At 42.7% G+C, this 25466-nt stretch overlaps 1 protein-coding gene and 1 non-coding gene across 11 annotated transcripts in view; both read right to left on the bottom strand.

Annotated features, from left to right (window-relative positions):
* The window catches only part of ep400 (E1A binding protein p400), a 150136-nt gene that overhangs the window by 30082 nt on the left and 94588 nt on the right, over positions 1 to 25466 (bottom strand). For all 10 annotated transcript variants that reach the window (XM_080207995.1, XM_080207999.1, XM_080207997.1 and 7 more), the window contains 11 exons: positions 25273 to 25442; positions 23585 to 23781; positions 21105 to 21216; positions 18664 to 18804; positions 15665 to 15826; positions 12554 to 12637; positions 10939 to 11073; positions 8335 to 8379; positions 8094 to 8247; positions 6358 to 6602; positions 3244 to 3417 (listed from right to left, as the gene is read on the bottom strand). In XM_080207995.1, the coding sequence (XP_080064121.1) occupies positions 3244 to 3417; positions 6358 to 6602; positions 8094 to 8247; positions 8335 to 8379; positions 10939 to 11073; positions 12554 to 12637; positions 15665 to 15826; positions 18664 to 18804; positions 21105 to 21216; positions 23585 to 23781; positions 25273 to 25442 (1619 nt within the window). The remainder of the gene's footprint in view (positions 1 to 3243; positions 3418 to 6357; positions 6603 to 8093; positions 8248 to 8334; positions 8380 to 10938; positions 11074 to 12553; positions 12638 to 15664; positions 15827 to 18663; positions 18805 to 21104; positions 21217 to 23584; positions 23782 to 25272; positions 25443 to 25466) is intronic.
* LOC145356242 (small nucleolar RNA SNORA49) lies at positions 24991 to 25130 on the bottom strand. Its single transcript, XR_013889106.1, has one exon. It is a non-coding gene; the product is annotated as a small nucleolar RNA SNORA49 (small nucleolar RNA).

Genomic DNA, 25466 nt, shown 5'->3' with positions numbered 1-25466 from the left:
TCAGCTTTTAAAGGTCATCTTTCTGCTGTGGTTTTAACAAATGTCTGCACCCACAACTTCATACAATATTTACTACCATTGCTAACTTGGAGGGTCAGCATTAATTGGAACTGCTGCGTTTCCGTTTCAGATCTTAGTAATGTATAACCATATTTCCTCCACACTTGTCCATGCATTCGATCTGCAGTATTTCACTCTTCTGCTCATTGTTATGTGCTATTGTGTTGAGTACAGGTTTTGTTTATTACTGCTCTTCAACACTTACAACGCCTACACTAATCACAATAGTTTTCTGGGCTCCCCTTCTCTCTCAGTTAGTGCACTGTGGTTCTCTTGCTGTTCCTACTGAATGCAGTAGGTAGCTCGGAATAATGCTGTTTGCTGGTCTACAGCAGCTGCACAAATCGAACGACGAGACACACACTGCAATTCAGCCCTTGCTTTGAGTCAGGGTACATCATGTTTGGACCAGTGCTGCACAGCTAAAGGTTGTCCCACGAAGAGGAATCATAAAATCCCTACTGTGCAGGAGGCCATTTGGTCCATCGAGTCTGCACCAACAACAATTCCATCCAGGCCCTATCCGAGTAATTCCACGTATTTACCTCACTGATCCCTCTAATCTACGCACGCCAAGACACAATGGGGCAACTTAGCATGGCCAATCCACCTGACCCGCACATCTTTGGACTGTGGGAGGAAACCGGAGCACCCGGAGGAAAGCCACGCAGACACGGGGAGAACGTGCAAACTCCACACAGACAATCACCCGAACTGGCAATCAAACCCAGATCCCTGGAGCTGAGATAGCAATGCTAACCACTGTGTCACCCATGAATAGGGCAGCAATTGCAGAAACCTTCTGGATACCTTGCTGTTATGTACAATGAAGCATTGCTGCACTTCTGTGTTTTGGATCACTAAGACTTTTACACTGAACCTTACCTGAGCGGCTAAAATCTGACTAGCCTCCACCGCTAAGTGAAACATGATTCTTTTTCCAAGGAAACTTCTTTGTGTGCAGATGGAAACAAAGTGAACATCTCGAGTATGCAAAACTTCTTAAATTTATTCATGGAACATGGGCATCACTGGTTAGGCCAGAACTTACTGCTCATTTCAAATTGCCCTCAAGGAGGTGGCAGTGAGCTGCCTTCTTGAAATCACTACAGTCCCTGTGGTGTATGCGCACCCAAAAACAGGCACAATGCGATGGTAAAATCAGGTCCTGAATGTTGTGGAAGGGATGCCAATCAAACAGGTAGCTTCTTGTGTGTTGCTGGAGCTAACCCACCAGGCAAGTGGGGAGTATTCCATCAGATTTCTGATTCATGCCTTGCAGATGGTGGACAAGATTATGGGAGTCAATGGTTGATTTACTCACTGCAGGATTCCCAGCCTCTGACCTACTCTTGTAGCCACAATATTTATATGGCTAGTCCAGTTCAGTTACTGGTCAACGGTAAGATCCAGAAAGTTGATGGGGGGAATTCAGCAATGGTAATGCCATTGAATGTCAAAGGGCAAAGATTAGATTTTCTATAGTTGGATTGCTGTTAGGGCTGGAGTTCCAGGATTTTGAACCAGCAACAGCGAAATAATGGTGAGATACTTCCAAATCAGGATAGCGAGCGACTTGGAGGCAAACCTGCGGGTGGTGTTGTTCCACATGTCTGCTGCCCTTGTCTTTCTAGATGCTAGCGATTAAGGGTTTGTAAGTTACTGCGTAAGAAGTCTTGATGTGTTGCTGCAATGCATCTTATAGATGGTACACATTGCTGCAACTGATTATCAGTGATGGAGGAACTGAGGGTCCTGTTTTACCATTTTGATTCTAAGTGCTGGGGGGACTTGAAACTGGGGGTGTTTAAGATCCGACTATTAGACCCACTCTCAGGTGCCCCATACGCACTCTGTCTGAAAAAACATCTGTGATTTTGAATCACGCTGCAGAAGTCTGTGGGCAGGGCTCAACTCACGTGAAATCCTGCAGCTCCAATCAATGCCTCCAACTGCACGCATGCAAGAAAAAAAAGATAGAATACGGCTCCCTGCCGTATCGCTCCCAGGTCAGACAATGCCTCTCCCTGGCCCCACAGACATTGCCACCCCCCCCAAAGAGTGCCGACAGCCTTATCCTCCTCCAAGCCACCCAGACCAATTGCAGGCCCCTCTCCCCCTCACCGATCTCAGGCAGGGTGGCAGCAGACAACCAACCACTCCCCCCATAACTGATCTCAGGCAGAGTGGTAGCCGACCCAGCTTCCTCACACCCCCTCTTCGCCCACCGATTTCAAGCAGAGAGCCATCGGATGCTAGCACCTACCTCTTCACTAACTGGAGCGCCCGAATCGGACTGTCTGCCAATTCTGGATGGGTGAATGCAGTAGTAAGGTGAGAAGTGCTGGTAAAGTTGGGCATTTAATTAACCGTTGCACCCGTTTCAGTTGTGGTCTCGATCGTGGCCATTTTTGGGCCTTGGTAAAAGAGAAACCGGTGCAGAGGCGGGTGCAGATCGCACTACTCACCTCATGCCTGACTTTATCAAGTTTTCACGCCCGAAAACAGGCACAACGCGATGATAAAATCAGGCCCTGAATGTTCTGGAAGGGATGCCAATCAAGCAGATAGCTTCTCGTGTGTTGCTGGAGTTAATCCACCCAGGCAAATGGAGATTATTCTATCAGATTTTTGACTCATGCCTTGTAGATGGTGGACAGGATTATGGGAGTCAATGACTGATTTACTCACTGCAGGATTCCCAGCCTCTGACTTACTCTTGTAGCCACAATATTTGTATGGTAGTCCAGTTCAGTTTCTGATCAATGGTAACAGCCAGGAAGTTGATGGGGAGATTGGTAATGCCATTGAATGTCAAAGGGCAAAGATTAGATTCTCTATAGTTGGAGACGGTCATTGTGTGGTGTGAAAGTTAATTGCCAGATAAGATGATGCAATGCTTCCTTTTCAAATACTTTTCCAATTCTCTTTTTAAATATTATTGTAGTCTTTGTTCCAATGGTGTCTTGGGGTGAAGAATTTCATGTTCTAATGACCCCAGTATGTCAAAAGCTGTATTTAAATTTGCCCTGTAAATAAATCTATGTACGCTAGGCTTCAAAAAACTATATCTGAATGAGTAAAGGAACACAATATAATGATTTTCAGCTCATCCTGAATAATAAAACATCCAAACGTGTAACTGCATTGTTATCGAAGGTCTAACAGTTAAATGCCTTTTACCTTTCCTTCTTCCCTTGGTATTATCACATTTTCGTATCTGTTGCGACACTGCTTGGGTGATCGGTAAATGCGGCTGCAGGAGTTAACCACATCGCTGACAAGGTCCCAGTTTGGTGTGTGCGCCGGGGAGATGATGGCCAGGTTTAAAGGCAATTCCAGCAACTGTTTTACGGCCTATCGGCAACAAATAATAAACATGGCGATTAAATTTACTCCATTAGAAAGAAAGCGATAGAATCATTAACACATTGTTGAGACATTCAAGATGCAAACCTTCAGCACATCAAGCTCTGTGCTAACAAAAATCACAATGTGTTGAGATATCCGGGGGCCCTGCAGTCTGACTAGTGCTTTCACTCCTTTAAAGATACGTGACTGAATTTCTGCAGAGGGTTTTCTTGATTATCGAATCATCCAGCAGAGAAGGAGACTATTTGAAGAGCTGTACAATTATTAGAACTCCTTTGTTCTTTTCCCATAGCTCTGCAACTCTCTCCCCTTGAACTATTTATCCAGTTCTTATTAAAAGTTGCTGATACTTCACCTGCTTCAAGCAGTGGCACATTCCAGATCATCATAACTGGATACATACAACATTTTCATCTCTGCCTCCCTTCCCCCCCACCCAAATTCTACGTTGTGATTACTGATCCCAATGCCAGTGGAAACACTTTTGCTCGACGCACTCTTATTAAAACCCTTCATGAATTTGAACATTATGAAATCTCCCGATAACCTTTTCTTCTGAGGGACAGGAATTTCAGCATCTCCTGTCTCATTGTTTAGATGATGATCTCCTTCATCCCTACACCCTTTTGGGGTGTCTTAGCCATGACATCCTACTGAAGTCATGGTACCAGAATTGGTCATAAATTCATCAGAAGGCAGGTGGAAATCAAGTAAATGACATATGCATCATTTCTACAGGTTCACCACCAATTACAGTGGACTGTGCATAGTGTGGAAATTTAACCCTAGGGATCTTAATCAAATTCTACGCATGACAATGAAACACAGAGTCCGTGGCACCAAATGCCTTTCATTTGATAATGAAATTCCTTAGTGCTTCAACTAAATTCACAAGGTAAATAGATTCAGTACCAATCACTTCCACATCAGTGATCATTCCTGGGTCTCCACAATGTATCACCAACCCAGCATCAGAGCCTGGAATGCAAAGTTCTCCCAGTGATGTATTAAGTTAAAAGTTTCATTCTGCAGATTCTATTGACTCTATTTACGTTCCACAGATCCATGAAACTTCACATCAAAGAGGCCATTCTGCTCATCGTATTTACTGTCTCTTCACTGCAGCAACCTAAAATCTTACAGCTTTATAACCACGTGCTTGTCCCATTAACTAAAATTAAATGAAGTGATGGAAGGATAAGTTTACATACCATCTAATTATAATATTCTTGTAATCTGCACATTATTTTGGCAACTAACCTTGTGTGCTGACTTAGAAATAGCTCACCAATTATGCAGCAAACCTGCCCGGGAACAACACACGCTTTTTTTGATATATAAACACTGGGAGGAATAGGGAAATAAATTTCTCCTGTGTTAATATCGGTGGCCAGAGATAACAATTTAATTTGAGATTTTTTACTTGCATAAACGGCTAGACACCCACCCCTAACTCCATAACGTTACCCAAGATTGGTGGAAAGGCAAATTGTGCGGAGGGTGGTGAGAGTCTACAGAAGGATCTAGATAGGCTGGGCGAATGGGCCAGGAAATGGCAAATGGAATTTAATGTTGGCAAGTGCGAGGTGGTCCACTTTGGTAAGAATAATGGTAGGGAGGATTATTACTTACGTGGAGAAAAACTGCAGCAGGCGACGGTGCAGAGGGACCTCGGGGTCCTTGTGCATGAGTCGCAAAAAACCAGCTTGCAGGTGGTCAGGAAGGCGAATGGGATGCTGGCCTTCATAGCGAGGGGGATTGAATATAAAAGTAGGGAGGTCTTGCTGCAGCTGTATAGGGCATTGGTGAGGCCGCAGCTGGAGTACTGTGTGCAGTTTTGGGCGCCGTACTTACGCAAGGACATTTTGGCCTTGGAGGGAGTGCAGAGGAGGTTTACTAGGATGATGCCGGAGTTGAGGGGGTTGAGCTATGAGGAGAGGCTGAATAAATTAGGCTTGTACTCGTTAGAGTTTAGAAGAATGAGGGGAGATCTCATTGAGATGTATAAGATGATGAATGGGATGGATAGGATAGAGGTAGAGAGACTCCTCCCGCTCAGAAAGGATAGTAGGACTAGGGGGCACAGCCTCAAGATAAAGGGGGGGCGGTTTAGAACGGAGTTGAGGAGGAACTTCTTCACTCAAAGGGTGGTGAATCTCTGGAATTCTCTGCCCATTGAAGTGGTGGAGGCTACCTCGCTAAATATTTTTAAGACGCAGGTTGATGGGTTTTTGATAAGAGAGGGGATTAAGGGTTATGGGGAGAGGGCGGGAATGTGGAACTGAGCCACGACAGATCAGCCATGATCTTATTGAATGGCAGGGCAGGCTCAAAGGGCTAGTTGGCCTACTCCTGCTCCTATTTCTTATGTTCTTATGTTCTCTCCAAACCTCCCATGTCAGTGGCTCCTTTGTTTCCCTTTTCCCCCTTTTTCTCAATTTTACCTCTCTCCCACCCTTCTACCCCTTTCCCCCCACTTCTTCATCTGTCACAGCTTACCTTATGATTTCAGCTTCACAGCCATTCAGCTTCTATTCTCTCTATGGGCTGCCATTAGCAGCCTTTCCCCTTGATTTTGTGGCTATAATTCACCTTTCATTCCCTCACCCTTCGGTATAAATATCTCCCACTTTCTATGCCATTTATCTTTGACAAAGGATCATCTGGACTCAAAACATCAGCTCTTCTCTCTCCTCAGAGATACTGCCAGACCTGTTGAGATTTTCCAGCGTTTTCTCTCTTGGTTTCGGATGCCAACATCCAGAGTAATTTGTTTTTAGCCCCTGACCCTTCTGTGAGAGTAGTCCCGAGCCCATCTGTCAACTACTAAGGGTTCCATCCTTCCTCTGCCTACCCATCAAATGAGCTTTCTGACCCCCACCCAGATGTTGCAGCAAACACTGATGAACTGGAGTGTAGAGCTACCTGCAGCAAAGCCCAGTCTTCACTGATCAGCCACTCAGGGCTATCTGTCCCACTATCCACAGGTGGTTTGCTCAGCGTGGGCAGCGGTTTAGCGAATGAAGTCTGCTGCTTTATGAACATATTCTTTTTCTGATCTTTAGCCTCACGGCGCATCTTGAGCATGTATGGCGTTGACCTGTCGAACAGCGACCGCGGTGGGGTGACTGGCTCACCATGCCGAGCTTTCTTAAACTTCTTTCCAGCAGCTGCAACAACAAAGGTTAAGTGGTCTCACTTCCCACGCATGCAAAAAAGCAATGCCAGATGAGTGCTTTTAATATAATTTACCACTAATGAGATAGAAACAGTCAGTGAAAGCTCCTGCAAACACGTAGCAGAGTAGCTAAAGTGTTGACCCCGTAGAGGTGAGACCAGAGAATCAATAATGGGAAACAAGGAAATGGCGGAGACTTTGAACAAATATCCTGTCTTTACAGACGATGAAGATTACAGAAAGCGTCACAAGAAAAGGAGAAAATCAAGAAGCAAAAGGGACAGAGCAACTTATCCAGATTATTATCACTGAAGAAAAATACTCGGAAAAACTATTGGGACCAGAGGCTGACAAATTCTGAAATTACTGATCTTCATCAATCTCATCAGGACTGCTCATTGAGGGGTGCTCATTTCTGATACTGGTTGGACAGGGTGCAGCGACTCTTCAGTTCCTGTACTTCCCAATTTTACTCTACCCTTTCGAAGATACATGTCAAGTTTTACTCAGTAGCTTAAAGTGGGTTTAAAACTGCTTAAAGTTTTACAAAAAATGTTAAAGTGCCATGACTATTACTAACACTCACCCACTCTATTCTAATTTATTTGTACACGATGTCTATTTACTCCATTTGTAATTTACAGCAATGCTGGGTGAAATGGAATTGTGGCTTTTATTGCAAGGGGAATGGAATAGTTGCACAGGGCTTTGGTGAGACTATGGCCAGAATTTTCCGGCCATTCATGCCAGCGGGGTTCTCCAGTTCCATTGCGATGAACAGAGATTTGGCTAAGCGTCAAGTTCTCCTTCCTTGCTTTCAGTGGTGGCAGGGTGTGAATGGCCTGAAAATTCTGGCCCACATCTGGGATATTGTGTATAGTTTTGGTCCCCTTATTTGAATAAGGGTACAACAGAAGCAGTTCAGGGAAGGGTCACTTGACTCATTCCTGGGATGAGGGACTTATCTTACAAAAAAAGGTTGGGCCTATACTCACTGAAACTTAGAAGAACGAGAAGTGATCTTATTAAAATTTGTAACTCTGAGGCCTCTTGACAGTTTGGTTTCTGGGTGGATACTTCTCCAATGGAGAAGACAAGAACTCAGGGAAACAATTCAAGAATAAGAAGTCTCCCCTTTAAAATGGAGATGAGGAGAAGCATTTTCTCTCAGAGGGTTATAAAGTCTATGAAATTCTCTTCGCCAGGACGTAGTGAGGGCTGGGTTAGATAGATTTTCCATAGGCAATTAAGTCAAGGGTTATGTAGGTGGTGAGTGGGTGCACAGTGAACTGGAGTTAAGATCACAATCCAATCAGCCACGAATAACAAGAGCAGGGCTGAATGGCCTAACACTGCTTCTAAGATCCATGTTCCCATGTTCTAGGAAGTTAATTGCAGATCCTTTATTGAGCAGTATTTAAATAAATGAGATGTTATCAAGTAAAACATGACTCCATGTACCTCCCATATTTAAGAATCTTACCTGAGGGATCCATCTTTAATCTCTTGTGTTCTTTGCGGACGTACACTGGGGGTAATTTAGATTCCACGATAGGAGTAGTATCATACATCAGGCACATTACAGGATCCATGTAGATATCGTTGTCATCTTGGGGCGGTGTAGGAGGAGTCCAAATCTGCCACAGTTAGAAATTAATGTTACCGACTCACCCTTTAATTGTACAAAGACTTGAAATCCTTTAGAGAAGTGTATGGAAACTCACAGGCATTATTTCAGTGTGGCCATCCTGACCTTCTTTCACATATTCCTTTGCAAAAAACAAAAGCAAAAAGACAAGTGAAATTCTCTCACAAAGAAAACAGCATTTCATGATTGCGTTTCATCAGGTTTTCTTTTTATGTCTTGATAACACGTGGAATTTACAGCACAGGAGTAGGCCATTCAGCCCAACCGGTTCATGCTGGTGATTCTGCTTCACACGCGCCTCCTCCCACTTTATTATGTAACCCTAATAGCATTTCCTTTCTCCCTCAAGTGCTTATCTAGCTTCACCTTAAATGCATTGATGTTATTCATCTCAACTACTCCTTGTGGTAGTGTGTCCTACATTCTTGTTACTCACTGGGTAAAGAGGTTTTTCCTGCATTTCCCGTTAGATTTATTATTTACTAACGTATATTTATGATCCCCCCTGGTCTCCTCCAGTGACAATTATTTTGTGTTGAACACTATTCAACACTATTAACACTATTAATCTGTGAGGACACAGATTTAAGGTGCAGGGAGGAAAGTACAGTAGTGATGTTAGGGGTAAGTTTTTCACTCAGAGGGTGGTGAGTGAATGGAATCGGCTGCCGTCAGTGGTGGTGGAGGCGAACTCACTGGGGTCTTTTAAAAGACTTCTGGATGAGTATATGGGGTTTAATGGGATTGGGGGTTATAGATAGGTCTATAGATTGGTAGGTGTTGATGTGATCGGCGCAACTCGTGGGCCGAAGGGCCTGTTTGTGCTGTAGTGTTCTATGTTCTATTCCTTAATCAATCAATAGGCAGACACATGGGCTGGTTCTCATCATTGCCAAGTCTACTACTCTGTCAAAGGTTTAAGGGTTTTGGCACTGACTTTGTGCCAATGCTCTTAGCAGATACTAATGGAGTGATGAAAGGACTTCCTATCAGATGTTAAGAGGAAAATTCTGTTCTACTTTAAGACAGTTAAGAAATCAATTGTACAGTTTCAAAAGGAGAGGTTTTACTGATGCCAGCATATCTCTCTCAAACATTGCAAGAATAAACCCACCAAGCCTTGTTAGCTTCACCAAATCACCACAACTACCCTGACTACATTTCTGTACACCCTGGTTCCGTAAGGACTCTATTCCATTCTCCCAGTTTCTCTGCGTCTGTTGCATCTTGAGACAACACAAACCTTCATGCTAGCCTTTCAGTTATGTCTTTCCTGTTCATCAACCAAGCATTTTACACCCAGCATGGTTGATAAGACACTCCAGAGCGTCCAATTTATTTCATTCACTTCTACTCTCACCCCATCCCTTCGCTCTGGGTCCCCTGGTCCTTACCTTTTAACCCACCAGCCTCCATATTCAACAGACCATACTCTGCCATTTGTGCCACCACCAAAAATCTTCCCCTTGCCCTCCTCTTCAGCATTCCGAAGGGACTATTTCCTCCATGACACCCTGGTTCACTCATCAGTCACCCCTTCCCCTTTGCTGCAGCACCTTTCCATGAAAGTGCAGGGGATGCAACATGGAGATCATAGAAACCCTACAGTACAGAAAGAGGCCATTTGGCCCATCGAGTCCACACCAACCACAATCCCGCCCAGGCCCTACCCCCATATCCCTATGAATTTACCACTAGTCCCTCTAACCAAGCATCTCTGGATACCAAGGGCAATTTTTTTTTAGTATGGCCGATCAACCTAACTCGCACATCTTTGGACTGTGGGAGGAAACCGGAGCACCCGGAGGGAACCCACGCAGACACGAAGAGAATGTGCAAACTCCACATAGACAGTGGCCCAAGCCGGGATTCAAACCCAGGTCCCTGGAGCTGTGAAGCAGCAGTGCTAACCACTGTGCTACCGTGCCGCCCCTTTTATCTCCTCCCTTTTCACCATCCCACACTGCAAACAACCCCTCCAAGTGAAACAGCAATTTTCTTGTGCCTCCTTCAATTTACTATACAGTATTCACTGTTCATTAGCGTAGACAGGTGATTGCTTTGTGAATCACCTCCATGCAGTCCACAAGCACAACCCCAAGTTTCCTATCGCTGGTCATGTTAATTCTCCACCTTGCTCCTACTTTGACCTCTTTGCTGTCAGCCTACTACTGCATTCCAATGAAGCTCAATGCAGGCCTGAAAAACAGCATCACATCTTTCAACTTAACACTCTACAGCCTTCTGGATTCAACACTGAATTCAGTAATTTCAAACCATTCTTGTTCTGTTGTTGGCTCAGTCTAGTTTAGTTTTTTTTTTAAAAGTCATCCCTTCTTATTCCATTCAGACAGCTGTTCCATGTCGATTCTCTCCTCATCTGGACATGGCTTTTGTTTCTTTATCATACCTAATGGCAATGCCTTTGAATCTTGTACTATGAAACCTTTTGTTTAATCTCTCTGTCCTCCACCCTATCAGAGACCTTCCCTTTTGTTCTTCCTGTCCCCTTCCCCACTTTCAATAGCTTCTCACCTGTTACATTATCATCTTTCTACTGCTCTGATAAAAGGCCACTGATCCAAAATATTGATTCAGTTTTTCTCGGCACCCCCAGAGTATTTCAAGCATTTTCTGTTTATATGGAGAGGTTAGTTGTAACATCAGGACCAATGGGTACCTTATTGTAAGCATCCTCCCGACTGTAGGTGAACAACACGTCATTTTCCTCATCCTCTAGTTGCCTCTTCTTTTCTTCCTTCAGAGAGTGTAACTGTCCAAACTCCCACTCTCGCTTGGCCGCTTTTACACGATCCTGACACAGCCAGAAATGACAAGAGTGAGGTTGCCTGTTCCAGCACGAGAATGAGTTCTTGTGGGTTTGGAGGGAAAAAAAACTCCAAACAACTTTTATTTCAGATACTTTTTATCTGACTTAGCACATCCATTGCTCAGAACTATGGTTCAACAACATCTGCTGCACCAATAATGCAAATTAAACCCATCATGACTACATCAGAAAAGTACAACTGATTGCCCATGCGCTGGTTTAGCAATCCAGTAGTCAGAGGTCACAGCTTTAAATTCCAGAATGTCAAGCCATGAATTTAAAATCTACAAGAGTAGGTCAGAGGCTGGGAATTCTGCAGCGAGCAACTCACTTCCTGGCTCCCCAAAGTGTGCCCACCATCCACAAGGCATAAGTCAGGAGTGTGATGGGATACTCTTCACTTGCTAGGATGGGTGCAGCTCCAACAACACTCAAGATGCTCAACACCATCTAGGGCAAAGCAGCCCACCTGAATGGCACCACATTCACCACCTCCAAAATCCACTCCCTCCACCCACTGATGAACAGAGAACCTCATCAAGACTGCTTTGATAATAACTTGCAAACCTGTGACCTCTATAACTTAGAAGGGCAACAGCAGCAGGGACATGGGGAAGACCTCCACCTGGAAACCCACCCCCAAGCCATACACTATCCTGACTTGGAAATGTGATCACTGCTCCTTCACTGCTGCTGGATCAAAATCTTAGAACTCCATTCCTAACACCACATTCAAGAAGATGGTTCACCACTACCATCTCAGGGGTAATTCTGGATGGGCAATAAAAATTCTGACATTGCCGTCAATATCAATCCCTATGAAGAAAAGCATAAAAATTACTGAACTGTTATAAAAATTTGGCATCACTGATCCATCCAAATCAGATCAATTTATTTTGGAAAATATCACTGTGCATCAGGTTATGAGTAACTTAAGACCTGACACATGTTGGCTTTAGTACTTTGCTTGAGAGAAACAGGCAACTTTGAGCCTTTGGTTTCCAAAGCTATCCATCTATAGGGGATTTCCTCAACTCAGGTCTGGAAATGTTATAGACTCATTAATAGTGATTGATCAGTGTGATTAGTCAATAAATCTCATTATTGTTGTATCACGTAGCTACCAGAATGGCAGGAGACTGACCTCGGCCTTTCTTCGTCTGACAGTTCCTGTGTTCAGAGAAAGAAAGCTGTCATCCCTACCCAGTCTGGGCATACACATGACTCCAGTCCAACACTCTGTGTTTTGATTCTGGTCCCTTTCAGCTAAACAACTAAGCAGCCAACTGCAAAATGAAATATTGGAGTCTCAGCATCTTTGGGCACTAAGTGTGGCCTTGTCACTTTCACCCTAATCCTGAGAACAATTTTAAAAAATAACAAATCTAATTCTAATTGTAGGAGGTGCGGAGCACAGGAGTTCAGTAGATAATTGACAAAGTCAAACGTTCAAGACCTTCCTTACCTGTGATGGTTTCTGCTCTACTGATGTTACAAATGCCTGAGTCAGTTCCAAATAATTCATTGCATACTTTTCAACTGGTGTAAGCTGTGGAAATAGTTATTTAGGTAAATATAGTTCAACAAATATATAGCGTTAGTTTCATTTTACTTGGAAATTAACAGGACCAATGTCACCAGATGCAATTTCTCTCGCCACCATTTTAATACAATCCAATTTAATTCAAATATGTTTCCGTTGTACAATATCACTTACAGCTCAAGAACAGATGATACCTCTAAATTACAGAGGGGAAAATTTGAGTTGGCTAAAAATTGACCTTCAGAGGCACGTCGTAGAGGTTAACTTAAAGATGAGTTAAAGGGCAGTGGTGTCTTGTAACGCAGGAGTTGTTGAATGCAGATTCATTTTAATAATGCTCTAAATGCCAGTTCCTTTCAATATTGGCTTGGTTCAGAGGGTAGGGCTCTCGTATCAGTCAACAGGTTTCAGGTGCATCCCCACCTCATAGACTTGATACATGACCTTGACTGATACTTCAGTGCAGTACTGACAGGCTGCTGCACTGCTGGCAGTCCTGTCTTTTAAAAAATACATTAAACTGTCTGTTCAGCTGAACATAAAGGTTAACAAATAACTATCTGAAAAGGAGAACAGGGCACTAAACCCACATTGTGGTCTTTTGCAGATGAACTTGCAATTATACAGCGAATGAGGCACTTCACAGAGGGGCAAAGAATTCTTTTAAGTTTTAAAGTTTATTTATTCGTCTCACATTAACACTGTAATAAAGTTACTGTGAAAATCCCCTAGTCACCACACTCTGGCGCCTGTTTGGGTACACAGAGAGAATTTAGCATGGCCAATGCACCAACCATCACGTCTTTTGGACTGTGGGAGGAAACCGGAACATTCGGAGGAAACCCACACAGACACGGGGAGAACACAGACTCGGCACAGACAGTGACCCAAAGCTGGAATTGAACCCGGATCCCTGGCGTTGCAAGGTAGCAGTGCTAACCACTGTGTCACCCATAGAAAAAGAGACATGGAGTGCCTTCTCAGAGGTGGCTGAAGACATGACTCCCAATGATGAAGCATAGGAAAGGGGAGGATTCAGAGAAGCAGAAGCCACAGGAATGAAAAGTATGGAAATACTGTCTCAAATTTCTTTCAGCTCAGCTGGAAGTGGAGAGATTCCATAGAGGGATTTAAACTCTTGGAAATTTGAGGCATAAGCAATTAGGCAAACAACGTATTATTTGCAAACATAAACATATTCTAAAGGCAAGATTTACTTGGGTTTTGAAATTCCAGGAAGATAAAGCAAGACAGGAGTATGAAAGTAAATTACAACACACAAATGGTAAAACAACAATGAAACACAAATATTTTAACCTTACTTCATTAAACATTGTACTGGCTGATTCTGGTGCCATTCAGATGTAAGATTAGTGAAGTGCTGCCCAGTTCTAATTCATTCATTCAGGAAAATTAGCCCATTAATTTTGACAAATTAAAGATCTGAATGCAGCTTCACAGGAAGAGACCTCAAACAAATAGGACTGGCAGGCAGGCATTAAACAGGGTCATCAATCATGTTCAGTGCGGCACCTGATGCCTGCCAAGTGTTCAATGCTCATTTGCAAGCTTTTTAAATAGAATCAAATTACCAAGTTAATTACCCAAATCCAAACTCATTCCCTATTGGATATGAATTTTCCGAGCAATGGGGGAGCTCCCGATTCTGTTCAAGAATTATTTGTCTGCCATTTAATCTGAACATTTCCGTACAGGTACAAACACTATAGTTAAGAAAGCCCACTAATGCCTCTACTTTCTCAGAAGACTAACGAAATCAGCTACGACTCTCACCAACTTTTACAGATGCACCATAGAAAGCATTCTTTCTGGTTGTATCACAGCTTAGTATGGCTCCTACCCTGCCCAAGACTGCAAGAAACTACAAAAGGTCATGAAGCCCAATCCATCACGCAAACCAGCCTCCCATCCATTGACTGTGTCTGCACTTCCCGCTGCCTTGGCAAAGCAGCCATCATAATTAAGGACCCCACGCATCCTGGACATTCTCTCTTCCACCTTCTTCCACTGGGAAAAAGATACAAAAGTCTGAGGTCACGCACCAACCAACTCAAGAACAGCTTCTTCCTTGCTGCTGTCAGACTTTTGAATGGTCGTACCTTGCATTAAGTTGATCTTTCTCTACACCCAGCTACGACTATAACACTACATTCTGCACTCTCTCGTTTCCTTCTCTATGAATGGAATGTTTTGTCAGTATAGCGTGCAAGAAACAATACTTTTCATTGTATTTGATTTGATTTATTGTCACTTGTATTAACATACAGTGGCAAGTATTGTTTCTTGTGCACTAAGGCAAAGTATACCATTCATAGAGAAGGAAACTAGAGCGTGCAGAATATAGTGTTACAGTCATAGCTAGTATGACTGTATATGTTAATACATGTGACAATAATAAATCAAGTCAAACAAACAGTCTTCAGTGACTGGCTAAAGCGTAATTTACCAAGAAACACTGTGCCCCCCAACAAAATTCAGCTTGCAGTTATTTCCACTTGGTTCTGACACTGTTGCCATACAAAGAGTTATTACAACAGATGACCAAAAACTTGGTTAGATGGGTCAGTTTTAAGGGGCTTCTTGGATTCTATAACTGTTTGAACAGGAAGCAAATGTGGATCAATGAGCAAAGGTTGGTGGGTGAACTGGACTTGCTGTACATCAGGATTTGGCAGGAAAGCTTTGAATGAATTCTAGTTTACCTAGTTAAATATCAACATCCCAAGATATATTGGATTTAAACTAGAAGGTGGCTTTAAAGTTGGTCTGCTGCCTCAAGTGGCTGGTGAAGATAAAAGGCTCAGACATACATGATTTATGCAAATCCTCCTAAATGCTGCTGCCTTACAAACACAGGTAAAGAAACATTTTACTAGGCTGGAGGAACAGCAGGGGTGTGGACCCAATGGCTTTCAGCAACTAGCACAGGCAAGATGAATGAACCAAATGGTGCTGTTCGATAAAGACACGAAGAAACAAATGTTATCAGTAAACAGACAAAACATAAATTACCTGCTCAACAACAGCAGCCAATTCATCCAGGTATGCAGGCTCTTCAGTGTTTGTATATCTGCGCTGCTCCATGGGTTTTCCAACACCTTCCCACTGCTCTGCCCTTGTCGTCTGTGCAGGTTTAGTGTGATCACTACTTTCCTGCTCAATGCTGTTCAGAGCCTTTGCAAAATAAATTGTTAGCATTTTATTAGAAGTCGCATTTTCTACTGAAGAAAGTTCCACTAAAAAGGCATGTGTGAATGAGCATAGCTCCTGGTTAAATTGTTTTGTGCTGTTAGGGACTAGGTGAGATAGTCTGTGCAACAATGTAAGAAACGGGAGCAGGAGTAGGCCAAATGACCTCTCAAACTTGCTCTACCACTCAATGCGATGACCGAACTCCTACAGCAGCCACACTTTCTCACCCTTTCCGAGTGCTTCCCAAACTTTTTCACGATGACCCCATTTCAATGTGTTACCACTAGAGTAAAAATCAGAGGGGTGTCCCATCTTTTTACAGTCTGTGGCTGCAGTGGGCCAGAGAGAAGAGATCATTACGCCATGGCCACCAGCAGAGAAAAAACATGCAAATTTTTACAGGGGATGTTGAAATTCAGTTTGAGATTCACGGCTATGGTTATGGCCTGAGCCCCCAACCCCAAAATCTCACCCTGCAACTGCACAGAAGTTTGCAACCCACAGAATAGGAATCCCCACCCTATCCTGGTTCCCCTGCACATCATTCAGTTGGCGGTGCTGTCCTGACCTCTTGGCTGCTTCAGACCCCAAGTGCATTAAGTTACAGTGCATAAATATTGCATGCAGACATGCTAATTACTCTCTAAGTGCCATACTAGGAATACATTCTACAATGTACCTGCATGAAAATAATTGTATCACTTTTCTCTACTGCAGAATAACATGATATTTACAGCATAGAAAGAGACCATTTGGTCTGGTGTGAATAGAAATGCAGAAACTAGAAGCAAGAATTAGCCACTTCGCCCATCAAGCTTCCTCTGCCATTCATCCTGATCATGGCCGATCATCGAATTCAATATTCTGATCCCCACTTCTTCCCATATCCCTTGATCCCTTTAGCCCCAAGAGCTATATCTAATTTCTCCTTGAAATCAGACAACATTTTGGCCTCAACTACATTCTGTGGTAGTGAATTTCAAACACTTATCACCCTCTGGATGAAAAAATTTCCCCTCACCTCAATTCCAAAAGGTTTACCCTTTATCCTCAAACTATGACCCTTAGTTCTGAACTCCCCCACCATTGGGGTCATTCTTTCTGTCTAACCCTGTTAGAACTTTATGATGTTGATGCTCTACACAATCCTGACTCCACTACTTACTTCACATCCTTCCGCTGATATCTCCCTCATGTACATTGCTGGCTAACGCCTACAAATTTGGAAATAATTTTTAAGAATCTTAAATTTGAATTCTTTTTCCCCAAATACCTTGCTAAATGCTTACCAATTTTCTTTTTGTGTTTAAAAAAAAAAGTTTGCTTTCTCAAAATAAAGTATGGACGAAAGTTGAATTTCTTTTCCAAATACCCAGTGTTCTATTGCCCTTGGTGGTGGAGGCAGTAAGAGACACCATTTATTCTGAACACATAGCAACAGCGTCACCTTGTGGTCAAACGGCACCCTGTTTTCAGCAAAGTAACATGCAGTTTACTGGGCAAGCTGCAGTCATACAATGACATCTATTTATATAGCACTTTATAGAACAATCATAGAACTCCTTCAGTGCAGAATGGGGCCATTCGGCCCATCGAGCTTGCACTAACAACAAGCCTAACCTCACATATTTACCCTAATAAACCCTTGACACTAAGGAACAATTCATCATGGCCAATCCACCCGACCTTCTTCAACACAGTTCAAGTGCCCCAAGGCACTTCACAGCGGCGGTTATCAAACACCAAGTCAGCAGTCAGGACAGGTTGTCAAAGAGGTAACATAACGTTGTAAATTTAAGTGAAGTCTTTTCAAATATTCACCACAGAAGCAGCACAGATAATAATTTCACTCTGAGTTAGTCTGTTGTAGTTATGGTTGCACAAATGTGAAGTAGCACGTTGCAGAATAAATGAAACATTTTAGAAAGCAGGAACAGCCTGCAAGTTACACGCTTCATGAAGAAAATTCAATGAATTATGCTACTGAAATAAATACCAGTGTACCACTAATCTTGGGTTACCGTGAGGAGGCATTAAGCAAACATCTGGATGATCTCACAAGGGAGCTTTTCTGACCATAGTTAGACAGTGAGGGAAGAATTGTAGGGGCAGCTTTCCGAGGAAATGGGAGGGGTTGGAAAGAGGCCTAGATTATATTTAAAGAGACAAAAATTTGTACCAAGTACATAAAATTGAGTGATTTTTAACAAAACCTAAAGGAAAATCATAGAATTCCAATTTATATCAATGACATGAATTAAACTTTGTTACAAATTTAAGTTATTTATGTTTGTATGCATTTTGATTTTTTTTGAGTTAGTTACATCAGCACAAACTTTTCTTCTCTCATTCTCGTCAGGGACGGTGTGTGTACATAATGCCCTAATTACATTCCAGTCAGTGGGGCTATAATTCCCTCCTCTGCAGGCCGGGGCTGACGCTGGGTGAGCGTTGCAGGGGTTGCATTTACTATGTGACACATTTACAGAGGCAGTTTCCATTATAAAATGACGATCAAAAGGCTTTATAATAGTGGATATCTAGGCAAAGGACATAAAGCACAATTTTAAAACAGGGGTTGAATTATACCCGCACATCCTGGCCCAACTACCCAAGTAGAAACAACAAGATCCTGTGGTCAAACTGTCCCTGGGAAATGGACAAAAACTTGAATCTCCCTTTTTTATTAATGTTGTGCGCTTCGAAGATTTAGCTTCTGCCTAACTTGGGAACTGAATGACACGCATAGAGCAACACGCCTGTGTGAAAGTAGCAGCAAGTCAACGCAAAAAAAAAAGCAATTAAATGGAGTTGAATACCTCGAGGAAGGGTTTGGTCTCTTTTGGTGAGATTTGATTTGCTAAGGACGGCACCTGTGAGAGCACGACGAACTCCTCCGCTTTTACCTTCAACGCAGGCTCTCCCATAAAAGGGATTTCAAACAGGTCATGGACTGTTTGCTGCAACAAAACGTCAAACAGAGTTTGTGCTGATTATAAGAAGTGCAATTACAAAGCAACAGTCTCAAAAATAACATCAAAACCAATCAGCATGAGCAGCTTATGACTTGCCACCTAAACTTCCAAGATGGTAATACACTTTTGTTTTTTTATGGGGACACGATCTAATTCGTAGGTTTAAAGTGAGAAGGGAGAGATACAGAAGTGTCCAGAGGAGCAATTTTTTTCACATAGAGGATGGTGAGTGTCTGGAACAAGCTGCCAGAGGTAGTAGTAGAGGTGGGTACGATTTTGTCTTTTAAAAAGCATTTAGACAGTTACATGGGTAAGATGGATATACAGGGATATGGGCCAAATGCAGGCAATTGGGACAAGCTTAGGAGTTTAAACAAAAAAGGGCAGCATGGACAAATTGGGCCAAAGGGCCTGTTTCCCTGCTGTAAACCTCTATGACTCTACAATACAAAAATGCAGTATATCCAGCTTTCAGTGGTTTTTAAGTAAATGTTAGATCAGTAGCCATTAGGTATTATTTGTGGCACTGAGACTGACCATTCAGCCCAGCTAATCTGGTACTAAAGTTCCACATGAGCCTTCTACTTCAGCTAACCCTGGTTGGGAGGGTTCACAGCGGCATCTAAGATGGAGAATTAATGACAGTGAGACAAATTACTGCCAACTTCAGCAAAATTTCAACAGAAGTCTTTGACAGAGCATAATTTGGTTTAAAAAGCAGCTTAATTCGGTGACTCTCACCTCAGAGAGTCAGAGCCATGTGGGTTCAAGCTCCAATGGAGACCTGACCATATAATTCTAGGATAACACTCCAGTGCATACTTAAGAGACTGCAGCACCACATTACAAAATGCGACATCAAAATTGTGGCCTCATCTTCCCCCTCAGATAGATGCTGTACATCACAGAATCCTAACATTGCAGGAGGAGGCCATTTGCTCATCAAGTCTGCACCAACAATTCCATCCAGGCCCTTTCTCCATAACCCTACACATTTACCCTGCTAATCCCCCGACACTAATGAACAATTTAGCGTTGCCAATCCACCTAACCCACACATCTTTGGAGTGTGGGAGGAAACCGGAGCACCCGGAGGAGACCCACACAGACACAGTGTCAAAGTCCACAGTCACCGAGGCCTGGAACTGAACCCAGGTCTCTGGATCTGTGAGGCAGCGGTGCTAACCACTATGTGGTATTGTTCAATATCTTGGCCAATACTTCCTCCTCCACCAATATCCGACAAACTGAAGGGTCATTCATCTCATTGCTATCTGTGGGATCTTGCTGTATGCAAGCTAACTTGCATTTCCAGCCACAGGAATAGTGACTATATTTCAGGATTACTTTATTGGCTGTGAAATACTTCGGGTTGTCCTGAGGTTGTGAAAGGGGTTTCTATATATGTGTGTGTATTCCACGTAGTTTAAACCAATTGCAGGGTAACCTGAAAGAAAAGGACATCAGAGTAAAGATGGTTGCTGTAAAGATGCATTCTGTTCAACTCCAGTCAAAATACATAACAGCCTGGACACAGAAAAATCAAGAGGTGAGGTTTAGAGTCTTGGGAGTGTGGGTTCACATCCCTTTGTATTGTCCAGCACACAGTTTTGGCAGCCTCAGGTGTGAGGAATCTCATCAGTTTCTACCTAGATGCAAAAATGAAAGGTCACAAGCACAGCAGAATTTTCCATAATGTGGTAAGAATCATTTGTTATTTTGCGCACCACTCAACAGCCATTAGGCAGGGACATGGAAAGTCAGTGTGACAAATCCTCAACTTCTACTATTTCATAATAAGTGTATGGAACAGAAAACAACATCTAGGTAAATGATTCAAAGCACAAGCATGGAATCCCTTTAGAGGAAATAACCAAAAATCAAATTGCACTCTCGCTAAATTGATTCTAGTTTCTTCTCCATTCTTCCTATGACTGCTTTTCTCAAAATACCAAGAAATGTTCAGACTCTCCCTCTCTCTTCCACCTTCTTCCTTCGGGAAAAAGGTACAAAAGTCTGAGGTCACATACCAACCGACTCAAGAACTGCTTCTTTTATGCTGCTGTCAGACTTATGAATGGACTTACTTTGCATTAAGTTGATCTTTCTTTACGACCTAGCTATGAATGTAAGAGTACATTCTGCATTCTCTTATTTCCTTCTCTATGAATGGTGTGCTTTGTAGCATGCAAGAAACAATACTTTTCACTGTATGCTAATACATGCGACAATAATAAATCAAATTAAAATCTTTCTGTAAGAATGAGTGCACTGAGGGCAAATACCTGCTGTAAGTATGCTGTGCAATAGTTGCTCCCATGTGAAGCCACATCTCTGATCAAATTCTTTGTACCATTCTTGAGAAGTTTCTCCTCGATGGAGTTGCCGATAACCAGTCTATAGTGGAGATATACAGGCAGGAAGGCGAGTCAGAGACTCTGAAGTTCATAAAGTGCCCAGTTACCAAAGTTTAAATGTATCTTTATAAATCTGAAGGTAGGTCATTCAAAAACAAAAAGAATCACACTCAGGACAGAGGCATTGCTGACAAGGTTGGATTCATTGTCCAACCCAAGTTAGTTATGCAAGTACTTTGTTGAAAAAACACACTGGGAAAAAAAGATCTGGCAGCATCTGCAAGAGAGGAATATTCTGAGTCCGCACGACCCAAATAAGGATGGCAGATTTCATGCCTTAAAGGACATTACCTCGGTGGGGTTTTATGGTCATGGTTTCATTGTCATCATTACTGAGACCAATGTTCAAGTCCAGATTTTTATTAATTGAATTTAAATTCCATTATCTGCTGCGGTAGGATTTGAACCCGTGCTCCCCAGAGTTTTAGCCTGGGCCTCTGGAATACTAATCCAAATGAAAATACCAAACTTTTCTCCAGGGATGTTGAACTAATGAACAGAGATGTGAGACTAGTAATCCAGAGATTCACGATAACGCACTGGAGACCAGGATTCGAATCCCACCATGTCAGCTGGTGGAATTTAAATTCAATAAAACATCTGGAATTAAAAGTCTAACGGTGACCATTGTTGATTGTAGTAAAAACCCATCTGGTTCACTAATGTCCTTTAGGGAAGGAAATCTGCTGTCCTTAGCTGGTCTGGCCTATATGTGGCTCCAGGGCCACAGTAATGAGGTTGATGCTCAGCTGCAATTAGGGATGGGAAATAAATACTGGCCCAGCCAGTAATATCATCCCATAAAAGAACAACCTGGTTTACCTTATTTACCTTTTCAGAAAGGTTAATCGAATAAGTTAAAGATTGCATTACAATAAAGGAAGCATCTTATGAAGATTCCAGAAAAAGTGGTAAGCCTGAGCTTTGGGAGCAATTTAGGAAGCAGCAAAAGAGAGTCAAGAAACCAATTAAGAAATAGAAACAAGAATATGAATGCTTACTAACGAGGAACATTAAAACAGATGGTAAAAGTTCTTTAGATATGCGAAAAGAAAATTGATTAGCAAGAACAAATGTGGCCCATTACATGCTGTCAGTAGTGGGGTGCTGCAAAGATCCGTGTTAAGTCCACAGCTGCTCATGATCTATATAAATGATCTGGATATGAGAGCCATTCATAATATTTCCAAATTTGCTCATGATACCAAACTGGGTGGGAATGTAAGCTATGAGGCAGATGCAAAGAGGCTTTAAGAGAACTTACACAGGCTAAGTAAACGGACTAGAACATGGCGGATGGAATATAATGTGAATAAGCCTATTCACTTTGGTAGAAAGCAGAAAGGCAGAATATTTTCGAAATGGGGAAAGGTTGGGAAGTGTGGGTGCCCAAAGGGGCCTGGTTTCCTTATTCACGAGTCACTAAAAGCTCGCAGGCAGGTGTAGCAAGAAATTAGGAAGGCAAATTGTATGACATGCTTCTTAGCAAGGGGATTTGAGTACTGGAGTAAAGATGCCTTACTGCACAGCCTTAATGAGACCTCACTTGGGAATACTGTGCAGTTTTGGTCACCTTACCCAAGGAAACACAAACTTGTTATTGAGGGAGTGCAATGAAGATTCACCTGATTAATCCCTGGGATGGTGGGATTGTCGTATGAGGAGAGATATTCCCTAGAATTTAGAAGAATATGGCGGCGGTGGGGGGGGGGGGGGGGGGGGGGGGGTGTGTGTGTGTGTGTGTGTGTGTGTGTGTGTGCGCGCGCGCGCGCGCGCACACCCTCACTGGAAGTTACAAAATCCTCCCAATGTGCGCGAGTGGATGTACAGATGTTTCCACCGGCTGTTGACTTTAAAACCAGGGACGCAGTTTCAGGATTACAGTTAGGCCATTTATGTCTGAGATAAGGGATAATTTCTTCACTCAAAGGGTGGTGAATATTTGGAATTCTCTAACCCAGAGGGCTGTAGCAATCATTAATCATGTGCAAGTCAGAAATCAATAAGATTACTGGAAACCAGTGACGTCAAGAGGGATATAATGTGAGAAAATGGAATTGAGGGAGCTGATCAGCCATGATACAACTGAATGGCAGAGCAGCCTCAACAGGCTGAATGACCTACTTCTGTTCCTACATGGCTTCGTGTCGTACGTTGTTTGATAATGCTCCTGTTCACTATGTTAAATTGTTCAGATCTGGGAGACTAATTTTAAAAGAGTTGTTGGAACAATCCCAGGTTAATGTAATATTACAAATGATCTACTGCAAGCTCCAAACATAACAAACGCCGTAGTACAAGCACATATCATTCACATTATTAAAAAAAGTGCAATCTCCACACAATACCTGTATATATGGATATCTTTACACTTTCCAATTCTATCACACCATTCCTGGACTTGTGAATCCAGCGTCGGGTTCAAGTCACTGTCATACACTATAACGGTATCAGCATCTATCAGATTAACACCTGCAGCACCACCTCGGGTGGAAAGGATGGCACAGAAGATGCGCTTATCTGTATTAAAAAGTTTCATCAGTGCCTGTGAATAGAAAGTTCACGAGGATTAGACAGCCATGCACACAAACATGCACACAGATAGAAAATCAAAGAGTGTATGTCCAAGAGAGCTATAAAATTTCAAGTTATTGTTGAGATTCCTCAAGCTGTGCACCTGCTGTGCGTACCAGGCTACAGAACGGAACTTAAATGTCACTTCTTAGTCTTCCACTTCAATTGTTTGTACATTTTTAAAATATGTATTTATTCTTGGGAAGTTTTTTTGTATTTGTTCACAGGATGTGGGCATCAGTAAGGCAGCATTTATTGTTCATTCTGACTGACCTCAAGATATATTTCCAAGTCAGGATAGTGCACCGTTTGGAGGGGAAAGTGTGGGTCATAGTGTTCCAAGGCATCTGCTGTTCAACTTCTGCATAGCAGAGTTCACGGGTTTGAAAGATGCTATCAAAGGAACCTTGGTGAGTTGCTGCAGTGCATTTTGGTGGATGGTACGCACTGCTGCCACTGTTTGTCAGCAGTGGAGAGAATGAATGTTGAAGGTGGCGGATGAGGTGCCAATCAAACAGGCTGCTTTGTTCTGATGATAGCAAGCTTCTTCAGCATTGCTGGAAATGTCCCCATGCCGGCACATGGAGAGTATTTCACCACACACCTCACCTGTGCCTTGCTGATGGTGGACAGGCTTTGGAGAGTCAGGAGGTGAGTTACTCATGGCATAATTTCTAACCTCTTCCTGCTTTCCTAGCCACAGTATTTATATGGTTGGTCTAGTTCCATTTCTGGTCACTTAACTCCCAGGGTAATAGTAATAAGGCAACCTTGATTGCCACATCCCTAAATGCCAAGGGCTTTAACAGTCAGAGTCAGCTATGTACTCTGAGACTGGAGGCAGGTTTACCAGCTCTGCTGCAACCAAAGGACATTTGTGAATGAGTTGGGTCCTATTTCATTTAACCAATAAACCCACAATTTCAATGGTAAATTTTATCTGGTGCCAGCGTTTACTGAATTCAATGTCAAGATGGGATTTGAGCCCAGAACCTTCAGGCTGACTGTTCAATATCGTAACCAGCAGGCAAGGACTAGTAATCCATTGCTGATATCTCGTCATTCTTTATATTGTCAAAAGCACATGCTTATTTCAAAACACTTTAAGGGTGATAGCAGGGACACAATGATCCCCTCCTGTGATATAACCATTCTACAATTCTACTTTTGTATTAAACTATTTGTCAGCCCTTTCTACAGGCCCCAGAGAATATCACATTAATTTCTTGCTGGGGAGGGAGAAGGACATTTTAATCTACCCCCAGGACAATGACAGTACACAATACGAGGTTTACTGTGTCTGCAGTAAGGATGGGGGGGGGGGGGGTTGATTGCATCAGCTATGGTACATTAAGCCATCAAAGCTAAACACCTGGACCTGATATTAAAAATGGACTGGAATTCAATATATACATGTACATACTACTATATGTAAAGTTGTTACTGGGGAAAAAAAATTTACCTGTCGTTGATTAAGATGAACATTACCATCAACTCTCACGAAAGCAAAACCATGGTAGTCCAGGAAACTCTCCAGAATGTCCAGCATTTGAACCATCTGTGTGAATATCAACACCCGGCGTCGTTCCAATTTCAGTTTGTGAAGCAAAACAGCCAGTGCTTCCAATTTCCCTGAATAAAGATTAATCAGAATGA

The sequence above is a fragment of the Carcharhinus amblyrhynchos genome, chromosome 20 (genome assembly GCF_965287045.1).
Source record: "Carcharhinus amblyrhynchos chromosome 20, sCarAmb.v2.hapA, whole genome shotgun sequence".
Lineage (NCBI taxonomy): Eukaryota > Metazoa > Chordata > Chondrichthyes > Carcharhiniformes > Carcharhinidae > Carcharhinus > Carcharhinus amblyrhynchos.
Note: the sequence above shows the minus strand (reverse complement) of the source record. Positions and strands in the feature narration are given on the sequence as shown.